The 16,972-nt window shown below is 52.8% G+C and overlaps 1 protein-coding gene across 6 annotated transcripts in view; it reads right to left on the minus strand.

The window, feature by feature from the left end:
* SFXN5 (sideroflexin 5) overlaps nt 1-16,972 on the minus strand; it is a 110,497-nt gene that overhangs the window by 29,052 nt on the left and 64,473 nt on the right. For all 6 annotated transcript variants that reach the window (XM_044261379.1, XM_044261374.1, XM_044261376.1 and 3 more), the window contains one exon: nt 8,382-8,472. In XM_044261379.1, the coding sequence (XP_044117314.1) occupies nt 8,382-8,472 (91 nt within the window). The remainder of the gene's footprint in view (nt 1-8,381; nt 8,473-16,972) is intronic.

Here is a 16,972-nt window from a genome sequence, read left to right on the forward strand (position 1 = left end):
TTGGGTCTGGTACTTTTGGCCAAAAATATTCAAAAGAGATTTAACACTTGTTGAGGAAAAGGTAGTTATCAAAATCACCCCAAAAATATTTCAATAGGAATTCATGAAAGAAATAGTAAAAACTTAATGAACGTGAACTCAAAGATAGATTTTTTAATCTAGAGAAAAATCTATCTGTGGGTGTTCTTTGGATGTGTTGGAGACTAATCCTCATCGGTTAAATGGTTTATGAATAGTGTGCGGCTCTTTTTCCTCACTTTGTTGACTTCTGGCATGTAGTGTAACATGTCATCAAATAAGCAATCCTTTCCCTCTCCGGTACACGCTTTTCATGTCTCTGCTCCTCCCCAGAGTTCATCTATATTTTCTTCTAGGAGCTTTAAACATTGTACTTTTCACATTTAGGTGTCTCTGGAATTTATCTTTGTGTATGGTATGAAATATGGGTTTTCTTTTCTCTCTTTTTAAAGATTTTATTATTTTTTAAAGATTTTATTTATTTATTTGACACAGAGCAAGCAAGAGGGAGAGAGACAGAGACCGAGAGTAAGCACAAGCTGGGGGAATGGCAGGCAGGGGAGAAGCAGGCTCCCCGCTGAGCACGGAGCCCAATGAGGGGCTCAATCCCAGGACCCCAGGATCATGACCTGAGCCAAAGGCAGATGCTTAACCAATTGAGCCACCCAGGTGCCCCTTTTCTCTCTTCTCTATTTGAAAACCCAAACGCCCAATAAAGTTAAGAAAAAAATTCTCAACCATTCTGGGAATTGGAAAAATGCAAATTAAAATGAGAAAAGAACCATTTCAGATGGACAAAAAATTTTCAAGATTGATCACACCAAATGTAGGGAAACCAAAATGTAATCCTTGCAGGCGGAGTAAAAAGCCAGTATGCTCATTTGGCAATATGCGGCAAAGCTAGGTGTGCGCATGCCCTCTGACGTGGCTATTCCATTTCTAGGTACTGTGATTCTCGACACTGGATGCACACCTGAAACTAAATCTGAGATAGGGTCCAGGTCTCTGCTTGTTTTAAAGCCCCCTCCCCCCTCAGGTGGCTGTTTGAAAACCTCTGTCCTGGGGAAGCTCCTACTTGTGTATACAGGGACACACGTAAGAGGCTGTGTAGTGTGGTACTATTGTGGTTCTTAGGATACACTGAGATTTTAGGACAGCTCTATAAAGGCGTCTAAAACTTATTGAGGTTAAGATGCAGTTTACAGAACAGTACACATGGTATGATCTCACTTATATTAAATGTATATTTATACAGGCATATTTATGTTATATAGAGATACAACAGATAGAGATTGCTACATTTTTAGATGTTTACTCAGATTTGGAGGGATATACACAGACTTACCATGGAGAGCAAAGTAGGATTGTTTACTTTAGAAAACAATCATACATTATCAGGGGGAAAAAAAACAGAACCATTTTAATGAGAACAAAAACAAAAACAAAAACATTCCAGTGGCAACCAGGAGACAAGCTCCCCTCTTGGGTCCAGTGTGACCCTGGACAGAGTTCTCCCCACTCCACTTCCTCTCTCGCTCTCTCTCCTACCTTGTGGGTCATATGCGCACACAGTAAATAATTCAAATTGTGCAGAAGGGTAAATAACAAAGCCAGTCTCCTTCCAACCTTTGGCTCGTAGCTTCCCCGCACCCTCCCCAGAGGCAAAAACCACTCTAGCCAGGCTCTCCTGGCCCTGCCAGACACACTCGGTGTAGCTACAAGTGGAAATGGATGGACGTCACCACCCAAAACACACACACACACACACACACACACACACTCATGCCAGTCCCACCGGAATACAGCCCCAGCCCTGCCTCTGAAGGAGGGATGATTATCCAATAGGGACGTGCACCCTAGTATTTGCCTGATTTCATGATATTCTCCAATACTCCACCAGAAAGGCAGCGGTATAAGACACAGATTTTCGTTTAAATAGCTTGAGAATTTGGAGAGAGTTTCACAACCCATCCTAACGTGTCACACACTCAGGACTGGGAATTTCGGGACTGAAAAATCAGCCTGTAAATTTAGGTGTAGGCCGACTCTGAAGTTCAGGATCACTTCACCGAAGATTCCTGCTAACACATTCATCTTCTGGAAAACTCCCTTTTATCACAGTTGCTCCCTAGCTGAAAATTCTTCAGCAGTTCCCTGTTAATCATAGGATAAAGCTCCAACTCAAAGCTAACACCCAGGGCCCGGATAGCCCTTGGCCCTGGCCCTTCCCGTACAGGCCCCGCTCACCTACCCCCCTCCGCAAGCCTCCCACATTCATAACCCCCTCCCCTGCCTTGCGTTTCCCACCCAAGCAGATTTCTCTGCTATCCGGGTTTCACTCATTATAAAATCTCTGACCCAGAAGGCCATTCATTCAATAAGTATTCACTGAGCGCCTACTGTATGCCAGGTCTGGGGCCAGCTGCCCAGGAACAGGTGACTTGATCACACAGGAGTGCCCCTTATAGCTTTTTGGGCCAGGCTGCTACTTGGATGCTTCCCTAACGGGGCGGGGAGGGGGGGTGGTCAGACAGCTCACTGCAATACAAGACTGTCAGTTTTTCAGAGGATCCTGCTGTTGTACTCCCACTTATGTGTGAGCATCTCTTGAGAGGTGGGGTCCAGAACCACACAGACTCCTTTGTTCAGGGCTCTCTGTCTCTAGTAATGCAGCTGAAGTCTGAGTGAGCCTCCTCAGAGCCATATACCACACTGCAGACCTATTCTGAGCACACAGCCCACAAAATCCCCAGATCTTTATCCTAAGCACTCTGGCCAACTCAGGTCTTGGGCAAGCCTACACTTGTGTAGCTACATTTTTTTGAACAGCAAGCCTTACATCAAAACTTGCAATCTTAGATCCCGCACCTCTTGCCCACGAATTCATCATACTCACTGCCAAGTTGCTGTGCCTGTTCCTTGAATGCGACCCACAGTTGTATGTGACCAAGGCAGTTCTAACGGAAGGGGATGAGACAGAAGACAGAGCCCACTAGCGACTTCCCTCTGGCTAACGTGGCCTCCCAACCCATGTCTCCTTGGGCCCTGACACACACTGGGAGCCCATGTCAGCTCTAGGGCTGCTCATGCTTATGGCACCCAGCCCAGCTCACCCATCCTTCCAGACCCAACCCAGAAAGGTTGGAGAATGTGACCCGGATGACCTGGTAAGGTGGCTCATTGGTCACCCACCCTAGATTTGCCAACCAGAAGCATGACTGACGGTATTAGAGAAAACTTACGTAAGAAAACAGAACATTCAAAAAAAAATTTTTAATGAAAAACAACAACAAATCCAGAATGAATGTCCAAGGAGCCATAGAATGTGACCACCAGTGTCATCGTGGTGGGCTCCCACGATGGGTACCCAATTTCAAAGCCTTTCTGCCCAGCTCTCATTTAATCACTGAACAAACCCACACTGAACAGTATGTTCCAGGCATACAGTGAGCCTGGGGGTTGGGGATGAATGAGAGCCGGTCCCTGTCTTGGGGAGCTCACAGTCTGATGAAGGAGGCAAACTCAGGAACAAAATGGGCAGGTCCGGGTGACACACAGACACACACACGGTGCTGTGGTCTTGCCCTAACTGGGGCTACCAGGGAGGGCTTCTTGGAGGAGGAGGAGTCTGCGCTGAGAAACAAAGGCCTGGCAGTCCAGGGAAGGCAGAAGGTGGGGCTGAGTTAATGGGAAGAGCTGAGATTCCAGGCAAACAGGGCCATGTGCAAAGGCCTGGGGCCCCTGAGAGAGGCAAACAGGAGGTCAAACATTCACCACAGCTCCAAAGGAATATGAGCAGAGGCCAGGTCAAGGAAAGGACCAGAGGAGCCTAAGGGCTGTGGATGCCACATTGTCACTGACCGAATGGAAGGAACGCACATCCCAGGCTCGGCTAATACAGGTGCACCCTGCTGTCTTCTAACCACGGGGATGAGGCATGGTGGGGTGGCCAGGACTAACCCTTGGGGCTTGGGCACACTGCCGTGGTCATCTCCCAGACAAGGCAAGCAAGGTGGCTTGAACACCAAGCAAGGAGCCACAAAGGGGGAATCCATGACACCAAGACCCCAGTGACCTGGGGGGTGAAGGGAGTGAGGAGATGGGGTGGGCCAGATGTGTGGACAGAAGACCTTCTCCCAAGCACTGCCCAGACATCCCGAGTAACGGACTCCCCGGTGAATGGAATATGCGGTGACATTTAACATAAGGGACTAGGGACAGTGCAGGAAGAAGTCATGTTCCGGCAAAGGGGTGAGGAGACTGAGGCTCGGGCCTCGCCTCAGGGAGCTCAGAGCCCACAGGCCCCTGCTGGGAGTGGATGTGACCAGGCAGCTGGGGGGGGCAGGGGTGTGTGTGTGACCTTCAGGGCTTCCTTCCCTCACCCCTGCATACACATATGCAGAGCCTGATACAGAGATGTGTTGGCCTGGGGACACCTGGGGATCCCCCCGCCTGGCCCCAGGCTAGCTGCCCTGCCCCATGCATGCCTATTCCTCTCGCCAGTGTCCCCTCGTGGCACCTGCGATCCCTCATTCCTCCTGCTGGTCTCTCCTGCCAGCTCCCGGCCCAAGGCCTCAAGAGAAGGCTGTTTGCAGGGCCTGCCTCTCCTGGAATGGACTCTGCTCATGGAGACTGGCAGTTGGACCTGGAGGGGGGGTGTTTTTCCAATGCCTCCTCGACTGACCTTTAATTACACTGTTTGCCCAGCTCCCCAAACCATTAACTCCCACCTCACAGCAACCATCAATTAATGGAGGGCCTGCTCTGAGCTCGAGCTCCTGAACACAATTAAGCGTGACAGTCCACAAATAAGAAAGAACTGGAGAATTAATTAAGGTCTAAACAAATTAATTACCAGTCCCCAATCGATTCCGATGCCAGCACACATGCTCCTGGGCTCACCGGCTCTCCTAGCATCTCCATGTATAAATAGAAACCAAGATTTCCAACATGATGGCTGCTCTGGACCAGGGCACAGCAAGGCTCTGGAACCACCGTGAGGGAGAGAAGGGCTCTGGGCATGCTCAGGGCTCCTCATGTGCTCGGCACATGTGTGTGCACCCACACGCGTACAACTCCCGCTGAAAAACCCAGGTCAGCCTGGAGGCGGGGTGCTCCTGGTGGGGTGCCTCTGGGCCAGATCCCTCAGTTTCTCAGTGGTGGGTGAGGGGCTATCCAAGGGGGCTGAAAGTAGCCTGGGCTGGGCCTTTACGGTCTGGGCTGTAGCCAACTTGGGATAATTTTCAGAGAGTTGGGATGTGTTTCTTCTTCTTTAAAATGGGGATGGCTCACCCTGCCTTGGGTCCTCCCAGAGAGATAATGTGGGGGACGAGGGGGAACAGAGGCCTGCTGGGGAAAACCTGGAGAACGGTAGGGCCCCTGCAGGCCCAGGGGAGGCCTCCAGTCTGTCACAGACATCCCAGTGGGGAGGGGCTGAAGTGGAGGCTGGTCCAAGGCCAGAGAGGGGTAAGGGCAGTAGGGTCAAGATGGGGAACGAGGTGTCCTGTGACCAGAGTCAGGCCTCACTCTTGGGCAGCAGGGGCCCAGCGAAGGGAGGTGTCCTCCTGTCTCCCAAACTGCAGGCTGAAGCAGGGCAGAACTCACTTGGCAGGGCAATGGGAAGAATCAACAGAGCCCGGGAGCCTCCTCCTTCCCTGAGCCCGAGTTCCCAGCTTGGCCAGGAAGGAGGGGGTGGGGTGTCATCTCTGAGCACAGGGCACATAGGCAGGCCCTTTCAGGACCCTTCTGCTCTACACTCACCGCCCCCTCCTCCCCTCGAACGCTTATACTCATTCCACCAACCAGGGCTTAATCCTGTCACTTCAACCTCCTCCTTCCTGTGGGCACGAAAGGCTCCGAGTCCTGCCTCCCCAAGGGTCTGAAGGACAATGGACCCTCTACCAGGCAAAGCAAGTCCTGGGCAAGCTTCTTGGTGGCCTTGCTGTTGGCGTGGCCTGGCCTGGCCTAGCTGGGAGTGGAAAGCAGGGTGATTGCCCAGAGGGACCGAGGCCCTGCCAGCACGCAGTGAGGCCTAGAGAAGCCATATAAGCCTGAGAATAAGGTGAAGGGTAGCCATGTGCACACGCTATAGGACAGCCTGAGAGAGCAAGGGTCCCCAAAGCCGGTGAAGGGCCATGCTTGTTTATCCTGCACACCACCGTATGGGCATCTACCAGGGGGGACTCAGCAGGCACCATTTGTAGACGGGCCTGGGAGGACATCAGGGGTCTGGGAAGGGGAAGCCTCTGTGTAGGCGAGGAGAAACCGGGGCTAGGGGTGGAAGGAAGGCAGGCACACTGCCAGGACTCGGGAAACAGCCTTGAGGAAGCAGCCAGAGAGGATCTGCTGCTCTCAAGATCCTGGCAAACTAGGACTATCAGGACGGCAAACCACATTGTGTGCAACCTGTGCAACTGGCTAGGGAGATCTCAAGACCCCTCAATAGTGGCTGGACCTGCCAGGTTCCTCTCAGATCAGCCAGGAGGAGAATCAGGCTGGAGCCCAAAGAGGAACGCATCAGAAAGTCTCCGGTGGGGATGGCAGACAGGGTTAAATCAGAAAGTCCCTACTTTCTTCCTGAAGGAGCTCCAGAGGTTAGGACCACCCCCAAGGTCATCCAGCAAGATGGCCAGCAGAGCCAAGCTGGAACGGACCCGTGGCAAAGTCCTTGTCTGCAGCTTGGCTCAAGGACAGATTACATCTCGGCCGAGTCCCAGATCCAGTCCAGTGCAGCTCAGAGCCGCCCACCTTCTGAGGCTGCCTCTGACCCTCCAGCCCGGGAGAGTGGGGAACACAAGATCGGCAGCCTTGTTCGCTCAATTAGGCCCCTTAACAAAGTCAGATCTAAAGAGTTATTCCATTAGTGGCCCATGCCAGAAATAGCTGAGAGTTCATTAAAAGTGTGGAGTTGCTATAGCAATTATCTGGGTCAGCTGAGGCTCACCCGGGCAGCTGGGCCTGGGAGTTCATTAGCCTCTGGCCAACAAGGAACAAGGCTGTCAGGTAATGATCTCCCACCTCCTCGAAAGGGCTTTGCAGGTGCTCCCAAGCACTTTCCTATGAATGGAATCTGGTCGGTGGTAGTCTGATCCTCTCACAGCTCTGGGCTATAGGAAGGTAGGTACCAGTACTCCCATTTTACAGGTGGGGAAGTTGAGCCCTGGAGGTGAAGCATGAGATCGGGACAATGAACCTGGATCTGACTCTGGCTCTTCAGCCTTAGCCTTGGTACCCGGAAGGTCACAGGACCTCATGCTGCTCCTGGGCTGCCCCCCAGCCTTGTCCTCTGGCATCACACTTGAACTTGGTATCATGGTTCAAGTGTATACTTCTCCTTTGATGATGAATCACACACTGCCTCATGCCTCTGTCAATGCTGTTTCTTTTCAGTTTTTAAAAAACTTTCTACTGCAGCGCCCACTTCCAAGCAAGGCGTGGGATTCTCAAGAGCCAGGCTGGGCCTGATGAGATGGCCCAAGGCATCTTCTGGGAGCTCAGAGCCTCCAAAACCAGCAAAGTCTCAGCCAAAGGCAGTGAAATCCGCCCCCCCCCCCACAGGTACCACAATTACCTGACTACAAATGGAGGCCTCCAGAACCTCAATGGTCCACAATACCCATGGGCTCAGAACACTAGACTAGAAAGAGCTCTGGGCCTTCTTTTGTGCCAGGAATCCATGTGACACTCATGGACCAGGAGAAGCCCATGCACCCCCTCCAAATAATGTCCCCCAAATGCATGAAGCAAAACACCCAGGATTATAAAGGGATTATATTGGAATACATTATCAAATTATTTTTTTCATTGTGGTATAGTAACAGGTATGCTCTTTAATTAATAAGTTAAAAAACAAGACCTACCAGCAGACTGAATAAATACCATAACTTTTACTTAGTGTTGCACATAAATAGTATTTTGGAATTCCCGTAACAACTGTAATGGGACATGAAAATATCTGTGATTTCTATGGGTGAAAAAGTCACTTTCTCATTACTGTGGTTTGCTGCCTACAGTCACAATGGAAGAAAATGTTAACTTTCAGTTCGAGGTTAGTGTAGCTATTTCTCCCAGCCAAGTTCATAGGATCCACCGCATTCTGTCTACTAGCTCTTTGGGGGCCTGTGGGCTAATCTGGTGTTCAAAGCAGAATCTCGGTCACAGGGCTTGCCAGCGGGGCCCCGGTCACCCTGACTTCTGTCTACCCATGTTCTGCTTAATCGCCCACGCCAGGAGGCCCCTGATGTCAGAAACGGTCTGCAAAGGCGGTTCAACTCCCCAAGACCCCTGCATCCCCGCCCACCCAGGTGTGACTCTCAGGTGCCCGCCCACCCGCGCATGCGCCTCGGCACAGGTGCAGGTCTTACCTACGGCGGGGAACGGCACAAATCTCTGGACAAGAAGGCGGGTGGCTGGGGTGAACTTGTTGGCTTTCTGAACCAGGACATTAAGGCCCACCTTCGGAAGAGAGAGAGAACGTGCGTGCGTGGTGCTGCAGGGGCCTGGCAGGCTGAGGCAGGAGCAGAGAGTGAGCGGCACTGTCTGCCCGGACCCCAAGTCTTCAGCGTTGCCTGCTGCCACCCGGCCCCAGTGCCGCCATGCAAAGCGTCACACGGCCCAGTCATCCCAGTTAAGCAGCCTGTGAGGGAGGCTGAGGGGAAAGCCTCAGACCTCTGAGAGAAGAGAAGAAGAAATGCTGCTGTTATCAGAGCACAGAATCAGCAAGTAAATTAAGTGTGGGAACCCTCATTCTCACCTCAGCCTCTGAGCTGCCCCTTTCTCAGGCCCCACTGTGGGCTCAGGCATGGGCCTAAGCACCGGGGCTCAGGAGGAGACCCATATACGTGCCCGCAGGTGACTGCCGAGCTAAGCTGAGCAGAGGCCGGAGCAGGACAGGGCGCAGTGCACATGCCCGGATCATGCCCTCTTCACTTTGACCCCAACCCCCTACCTCAGCCTGAGACACTGGAGTCCCCCTTGCCTTCACCTTGTGCACTCCTTACTCCGTTCCGTCCCCCATGCTGTCCTTTGTCCTTCTAGAACACAGGTCCAACCACATCTACCACGACCAGCTTCTCCCCATGACCTTGTGAAAACATGCAATCTCCTTCAAGTGGCTCCCCTACCTTCTCCTTCCGGGAATCCAGCTTACTGCTCGCCAGATGCTATGGGAGCTTTTCAGCCTTGGGGGCCTTTGCCCATGCTGGTCCCGATGGCCCGAATGCCTTCCTTCTCTACCCAGTCCACATCTGTTCCATAAGGCCCACCTCTGAGCAATCCTTCCAGTGACTTTCTAGCAGTGGGAGTCACTGAACCATTCCCTGCCTCAGTTTCCTTGTCTGTAAAAAGGGATGGTAATACCCACAGCATCCCAGGGCTGCTGTAAGAATGTATGTCTAGTGTTTAGCATGAGCTTGGGGCATAAGGACCTCAATGAATGAAGCTCTGTAAGAAGGTTGCCTCTCCTAGGCAGGAAGTTGCTTCCTCTTGCTTCCTGAGTCCCTCCTCCCCAGCACACACTGCTCCTGCTGGACTGAGATGGGGGGACCATCCCTTTCTCATCTTTGTACAACCAGCACTCAGGACAATGGCAGGCATGTAGTACTTGCTCAGTAAAAGGGACGGAGGCATACATGCACGAACCAACAAACAGATGTATGGATGGAGATCAGCAAAGGCTTGAAGGGGACTTGCTTGGAGGAGGGAAAGGTGGGTTAGGCAGAGCAGAAGAAAGAGAATTGTGGTGGGGAAAACAGCACAAGCACATGTGGCATAGAGACAGAAAAGGCGAGATGCACGCGGCCAGACCAGAAACGGGTGTAGAGAGGCCACTGCTCCCCCAAACGAAGGCCAGAGCTAGCCCCCACCCTATATTTCTTTCCTGAGAGGAGGGGCAGCAGGGGCCTCTGTAGGACTGCCAGACTAAGGAGGCCTGGGGCAGCCAGCTCTCAGCTTGGGCTCACCTGGTAGCTAGCAGGCCACCATGCACCTACAGCCCTGCCTCTGGCCTTGACCTTCCAGGTCACTGGGGAAGATGCAGAGCCTGGGGAAGGCCACCAGGGCAGCAGGGTGACTGCAGCAGTCAAAGCAAGAATGGTGCAGGGACCTGGGCAGACAGGAAGCCCAGGGCCCCATGGAGCTAGAATCCAGCCAGGCAAATCCAGCTTGGTTTCTTGGGGGTCTGGTTTAGATCGGAAGTCTCAAGCTGCTATCCTCAGAGTCCAATTCTTGTGCTTTCTGCTTACTCAAGGAAAGGCTGGGAGGCAGGGAGATGTGTGGCAACTTGGATACGCTTCCCTGGGACCGCAGAGCAGGCTGGGGGGCTGCCAGCCCACACTAGGTCCTGCTGCCTTGCTTCCAGGCTGCCCTGCCTCGCAGATGGAGCTCAGCGAGTCCAAAGCTTTCCAGCTCTCTGCAACCAGTGACTGTCTATTTCTGTGACCCCCCCCCCACAACCCCCAGATGCCAGGGCCCATGTTCCTATAGAGTGCAGAGAGGGCAAGTGCAGAGGGAGGCAGGAGGACACACAGGCAGGTGTTGATGGTGGGAGAAGAGGAGGAAGGGGGCAAGGGGAGGTGCCAGGCTATGAGCTGAGCACATTCCCAATAAACGTCTGAATTATACCCCTACCTCAAGACTTCTAGATAGGGCATGTTGCTTCTTTTCACAGATTCAAAGAAGTTCAGATGAGTTCAGAGAGGTTAAGGAACTTTACCTAAGGACTTACAGCTATTGTGAGGCATGCAAAGTTAGATCTGAACTCAGAGGTCTGCTAATTTCAAAGGTTTGCTCTTAACTGTTGTTCTTTACTTTAAAAGTGTCTTCCATCTCAGGATGGATCCAAGGATCTAGATCTAAGGATCAAAGTTGCCTAAATGTCTGATGTGTTTGCATAGCAAAATTGGCTCTAAAAAGACCAGCCTGAGGCCGCGGCCCAGAAAAGAGGAGAGCAGCCCCAGTCAGGGAAGATAGGGCCCTTGATCCAGCCCTGCCTGCACCCCCACCCCAGCTATAAAACAAAAGGCCCAAGTTCAAACCCCAGCCCAACCCCTATATTCTTTTAGAAAAAGCAGGAGCCCTCCAGGAGGCCACCAGGCAGCTGGGACATTCACCTGGCAGCCTCTTGGGGACAAGGAGGGCTGGAGTGTAATGCAAGGATGAGGAATAGTGGCCACTGGTTGTAGCAAATACTCAGACTTGTCCTCAAGCCTTCCTACTGGGACTGGCACAGTCCAGAGTGAGTGTCCCAGCTGTCTCCCCCCAGCTCTGTGTGGGAGGCATGGTAGAGGAGGAGGAAAGAAGAGAAAAGAAACACCCAGATCCCAGATCTCTTCTGGCCTGCCCTTCTCCGAAGCCCACTGGGGTCTTCCCAACATGCTCATCCCTGAGCATGGCCAGCATGCCTGAGCCGGGGAAGGGGCAGGGGACTAGCCAAGTGAGGAGACCAGGGGCTGGTGGGGTCACCCTGCTCACCCAACTGATGAGAGCCAGAGAGCAGGAAGGTGCAAATACAGGGAAGGGAAAGGGCCACTTCCCCCACCAACTCCTGCCATAGCCCCCAACTCAGGCCTTCCTGTCCCAGCAGCTAGGATGGCCGCAGCCTGGGAAGGAACCAGGCTGGGCTGCACAGTGGGGTTGGGAGCCCGTCTGTGCTGATTCCTCAGGGGCCCCTTTGGCCTGGAACATTTGGTGGAGCCCATTAAAATTAAAAAGCCAAGTGGCTGGTGGCTCTGAATGCCAGCTCATTTTCCCTGGCATGGTGGGTCCTGTTTAAGGGAACCAGCTGGCATTAATGGCACACAACTCATCACGAACAGCAGCTAGCGATCAGAAAAATCTGAGCTAATAATCGGGTTCTGGAAAGATAATGAGATATGGAACAATCACTGCTGAGGGTCCCCCGGGGTCTGTTTTAACAGCCTCCAAATAAGCCACAAAATAAAAATTAGCCAAACAGGGGCTCCATTTTGGTGGAGAGGAAAACAAACAGGGTGTGGGTTTTACACACGACAGTCCCGTTGTGGTCAGCAGATAGGGGTCCCGGGAGAAGCAAGAGCCCAGGACCCATGGGACATCAGCAGTGGCCCGAGGAAGCTGCGGACCCTCTCTGGACACTTCTCTCCAAGTCCTGGCTCCCAGGCCAGTGAATTTGCCATGGGCAGCAGACAGGAGCAGAAGAGGGAAGATTGCTTCTTGAGAATCCCCAAGGTGGGGTAAGTGCCAGCTAGCACCAAGAAGGAGACTGGGGTGGGAGCTTAGTGACACAAGATCTCCAGTGTCGTGAGCTCGCTGATACATGTCCCCTTAGGCACCAAGGTCCTTCCCAGGCCAACAGCAGCCTCCTTTCTGTGAGGCCAGCGAGGAGACGTGGGATGGGGCTTGAGCAATGCATGCCAGCTGTGCCCTCAACTTCAGCCCGTGCCTGCAAACCCCTGCAGGACGCCTTTATCTACACAGGCTTCGGCCATTCCACCTTCACATGCCCCAGATCAAGGTTGCTTGCTCTTCCTCACCCACCCTCTGTCCTCTTCCACTCCCAGCAGCAACTCACGCCCGAACCCAGGAGTCTTCCTGGACAGGAGCCTCCCCCTCCCTACATGCAGCCCAGTGCGCGAAGCTGATCTGAACGTGACGCCTTCTCTCTGCTCCGGCCACTTACCATTAAGCACCCATCTCTTCTCCCTGGACAACTGTCCACTTCCTAACTTGCCCCGCCCCCGCCCCGCATTCTGCTCTTGCTCCCTCGAGTCCACTCTCTACACAGCAGCCAGGACGGTCTTCTAAAGATGGGTATCCACCTGCTTTAGCCTTTCAGGGACTGCTCCCTGCTCTCAGAGACCCACAGGGCCCTGCCTGCAAGGCTGCAGCCACCTCACCCTGCCCTACTCCTCCCATGAGCCAATTCTCTTTCTCCTTCTCTCCCTCCCACCCTCCCTCCCTCCTTCCCCGCCATCACCTCTCCTCCCAGCGCCTTCCAGCGCTGCCGGCCTCAGCCTCCTCACCTTTCAGCTTAAATGTCAGAGAGGCCTCCTCTTCACTCGGGGCGCCCCTCTCGCAGCTTCTCACAGAACCCAGACCTCTTCCTTCCCTGTCCCGATCACAGTCTCGCGATTTATATTTGTTCACCTTCTCCAAATGTTGGGACTCAAAGTAATACATGTATCTTGTTTAAAAAAAAAAACTGAATAGCACAGAAATGCTTTTACCCGTGGCCTTTTTACTCTCCCAGTAGGTCCTAAGCGCTGGGCGCAGGGCCTGTGTCTCTTACTCCTTACTGAGTTCCTGGTGCCTGGGGACATGGGTCGGTGCTTAATACATATTCTAGAATAAGTCAAGGGAATGGTTTCTGAGGCAGGAGGAAAAAAGCCACAGAGGAGATCTATCCTGTGCACTCTCTGCTGTCCACCTTAGCAAACACAGGTCTGTGGGACCAGATGCCACACACACGGGGCTGAGTCCCCCCCGAGCGGACAGCACATTACTGCCTTGGCAGGTGGCCCTAAGGCTGCGAAGCGTTCTGAGAAAGGGGGAGCTTGACTGACGCCTGAGGGTAAGTGGGAGGTAGAGCCACATAAGAAGGGAGGAAGCTCGGTAGAACTTCTGAAGTAGGAAATACCAGGGGGTCTGTAGCCAGCTGTGGACTCCTCTAGCACCTGTCCTAAGGGGACCGAGAGGTCGTGGAGAACAACAGGGAAGAGAAGATGCCTGAAAGGAGAGATGGTATGAGGTTCCAAAACTAGATCTACTCTTGGGTGCTGGGTAATAATGTAAGCAGATGGTTAGGGGTTTTTGTGAGCCTTAGTGGGGCCAGGGCTGGGGTGGGTCCAAGAATCTTGGAGGTGCCAAAAATGCCCAGCAGAGGGCGCCTGTTGTAGCATAAACTCTTGGTAATCACGGGGACCCTATGACCCTCTACGGAGGTCAATTGGCATCCACAGGCAAAGGGCCAAGGTGGCTGGGACAGAGTCACACATGGGCTAAAATGCCAGTTAACTTCAGCGGCAGCTGAGCGTCTTGTTTGCTAGCAACAGTGACCAATCCTGACCCCTGAACCATGTCCTGCAGGGATCTGCTGGCCACCTACTGGAAAACAAGTTACATCCGACTCCTTACATGGGAGGGGACAACAACTTGTCCTCCCCAGAATAGAATAGATGTAGAACTGATATTCATGTCGGACTCACCACTGCCAATATCACCATCTGCAGGCTTCTGGAAAACTTCAGATTCTGCTACAGGGTCCATGCAATGGGCCCTCCAACCCGAAAGCCAATCACAGTGAGGGCAGTGAGACCTGGGATTCTCAGGCTAATGGCCCCTACCTCCATTAGGCACAGAGAAGGACAGCAGGGCCGGAAGTATACTCAGGATCCCAGAGAGCACCCTGAAGTACATCCTTGACCACAGAGAACATCGTGAGGTACACCTTGGATCACAGAGAACACTCTGAGGTACACCTCAACTACAGAGAACACCCTGAGGTGCACCCTGGATCACAGGGAACACTGAGTTACAGCTCAACTACAGAGAACACCTTAAGGTATACCCTGGATCACAGGGAACATTCTGATGTACAACTTGGATCACAGAGAGCACCCTGAGGTACACCTCAACTACAGAGAACACCCTGAGGTATACTCTCGACCACAGAAAACAGACTGAGGTACACCTTGAGAGAGTAGACCCTGAGTACAGAGAACACCCTGAGGTACAACTTGGATCCCAGGGAAGACTGTGAGGTACATGTTGGATCACAGGGAACACTCTGAGGTACCACAGAACCACCCTTGAGCACAGAACCAGCCAGACATGGTCTTGCAGGAGTTGGGACACGCTCTGGACCAGGGACAAATACATGCTGCTGACGCAACCTTGGCCAGAAAGCACACAGGTGCAGAAACCAAGTATGAAGTTGGAGAGAGGGCCTAACCCCATTACACCTGAAGAGCCTCTCAAAATTTTTCTTCCAGTCCCTGCTGTTCCCAGGGTACCCGGGGGCAGACTTAACTGCCAGGAGGCATGGTAACAGTTCCTCTAAACTAGAAGCCAAGAACACGGTTTGGCTTTTCCCTCCTCCTCAGGCCACAGTGGGAGCAGGAAGAAAAAGGGGTCTTTGTATTAGCCAAATAGTATTTGACTAAATCTGTGTTCGAATCCTAGTTCTGTCACTGGTCCACTTCTATGCTTCAGTTTCCTCGTCTGTGAAATCAGGAGAGAACTTAAGTGGTGCCTGGCACATGAAGGCCCTCCAAAAATGTTAGCCATTAGGATTCTTGTGATTATTTGCTACTTTAATACTGGGACTTGGAGCTGCCGGTGACCGATGGGAACTGGGAGGGGGGGGGGTTCAGCCCAGGGAGCCGCCCTCGAACACCTCCTTGGACTCCAGTATCTAGTAAAGGTTAACAGACAATTACCGTATCCTATACAGAAAGGATCCCTCAGGGCCCAGACCCTTGGGGAATGGAGACCAGGAATGTCCCAACAGGGAAAGACCTCAGCCACCCACAGACTTGGCTGCAGGTGAGGGGTTTGACGACCAGGCGTGAAGCGTCTCTCACACTTTGGCTCCACCAACCCCTCCTGACTTTAGCAAGTAGGACTTCAGCCCCGAGCTTTCCTCTCCAGCCCCAGGTCCGTTCTCATCCAGGACCTGGTTGTCCATGAGGGAGGTCATCTGCTGGGCCTGCCACCCCACCACACGCAAGGGTCGCCTTCATCATAATTCTGGTTCTACCACAGAGAATCCTCAGCTTTTCCTCTCCACATCTTGAAGGATACACCAATCTGTGCACCACCCCCGCCCAGGACCTCCCAAATGCCTGAAGGGACAAACACACCCCTGAAGAAAGGGAGTGGGTCTCGGGCTGGCGTAGCCAGCGCCCGGGGAAGCTGACCACAGAAGGGCTCAACATGAATCCCCAAACTCAAATACACTGACGACTGACAGAGGCTTCCTTTGTTAAAAGACAGCAAACTGTTAGATTTCAAAAATAACTTAAGACAAAATTTCTTTTTTATTCTCGAGCAAGAAGCCAGACATTGCCAAATCTATTTAGAGAGTTCACCAAAAGGCTGCTACCCCTGCACTGGGGTCCCGCAGCCACCGTGAGACTTTATTCAGGAGGCCACGTATACTGGGGTTCCTTGATTCTGGGGATGGCTGGCCAAGGTCAGGGCGCTGGCTCTTCTGAGGGAGACGAAAGGTCCGGGGAGGAGGCTGGCCTCTCAGGCCTGGCCTCCCCTCCGGCTTGTCCCCAGTCCCTGGGATTTGCCCTCGGCCTGTCAGCCCCCCCATCCATACCGCCTGCTTGTAGGGACTCGTTTTAATTAATGCCAGAGCTGGGCCAACCACTGGGGCCGTGACACTTGTTTGCAGGTCATCGCCTTCTAACGGATTCTCCCTGGGAGGGGATTTGTCACTAATTGAAGCAGAGATCGGTTAATGAGGCCGCGGGCCCAGGGTTCCAGAGAACAAGGGAAAGGAAAATAAAATAAAGCCTCTTTCTTTGGAGGTTTTGTGATTTACACACACAAAAGAAAAGCAAGCAAGCTGCAGATTTTCCAAGTCAGAAACTCCCGCTCCATCTGCCGGAGTTAGACCCTCACTGTGTGAAGACGTCAGGCAGAGGGACGCCACCACCGCTGAGACCGGGGATCTAGGCAGAGAGGGGCCTCCTGAGCCCGGCAATCAATCAGCAACCTAATTAACGAGTATTTATGGAGCAGTGCTGGCGCTCCCTCTGTGGGGGAGAAGACACAGGGCCTGTCCCTGCTTAACTTGTAATCCAGTGGCAAGATGACAGGACGGGACACACAGAGTGTGTGGGAAGGACGGAAGTTTCTAGGACTTGGGGGTGGGGGGACAGTTTGGGCTGGCATGGTCAGGAAAAGCCTCTGAGCACTCTGCAGCTAGGCAGGGAGTTGGTAGGAGGGTGTCCCCGGCATAGGCACAGTC

Source organism: Neovison vison, chromosome 8, assembly GCF_020171115.1.
Source record: "Neovison vison isolate M4711 chromosome 8, ASM_NN_V1, whole genome shotgun sequence".
In the NCBI taxonomy this organism is placed as follows: Eukaryota; Metazoa; Chordata; class Mammalia; order Carnivora; family Mustelidae; genus Neogale; species Neogale vison.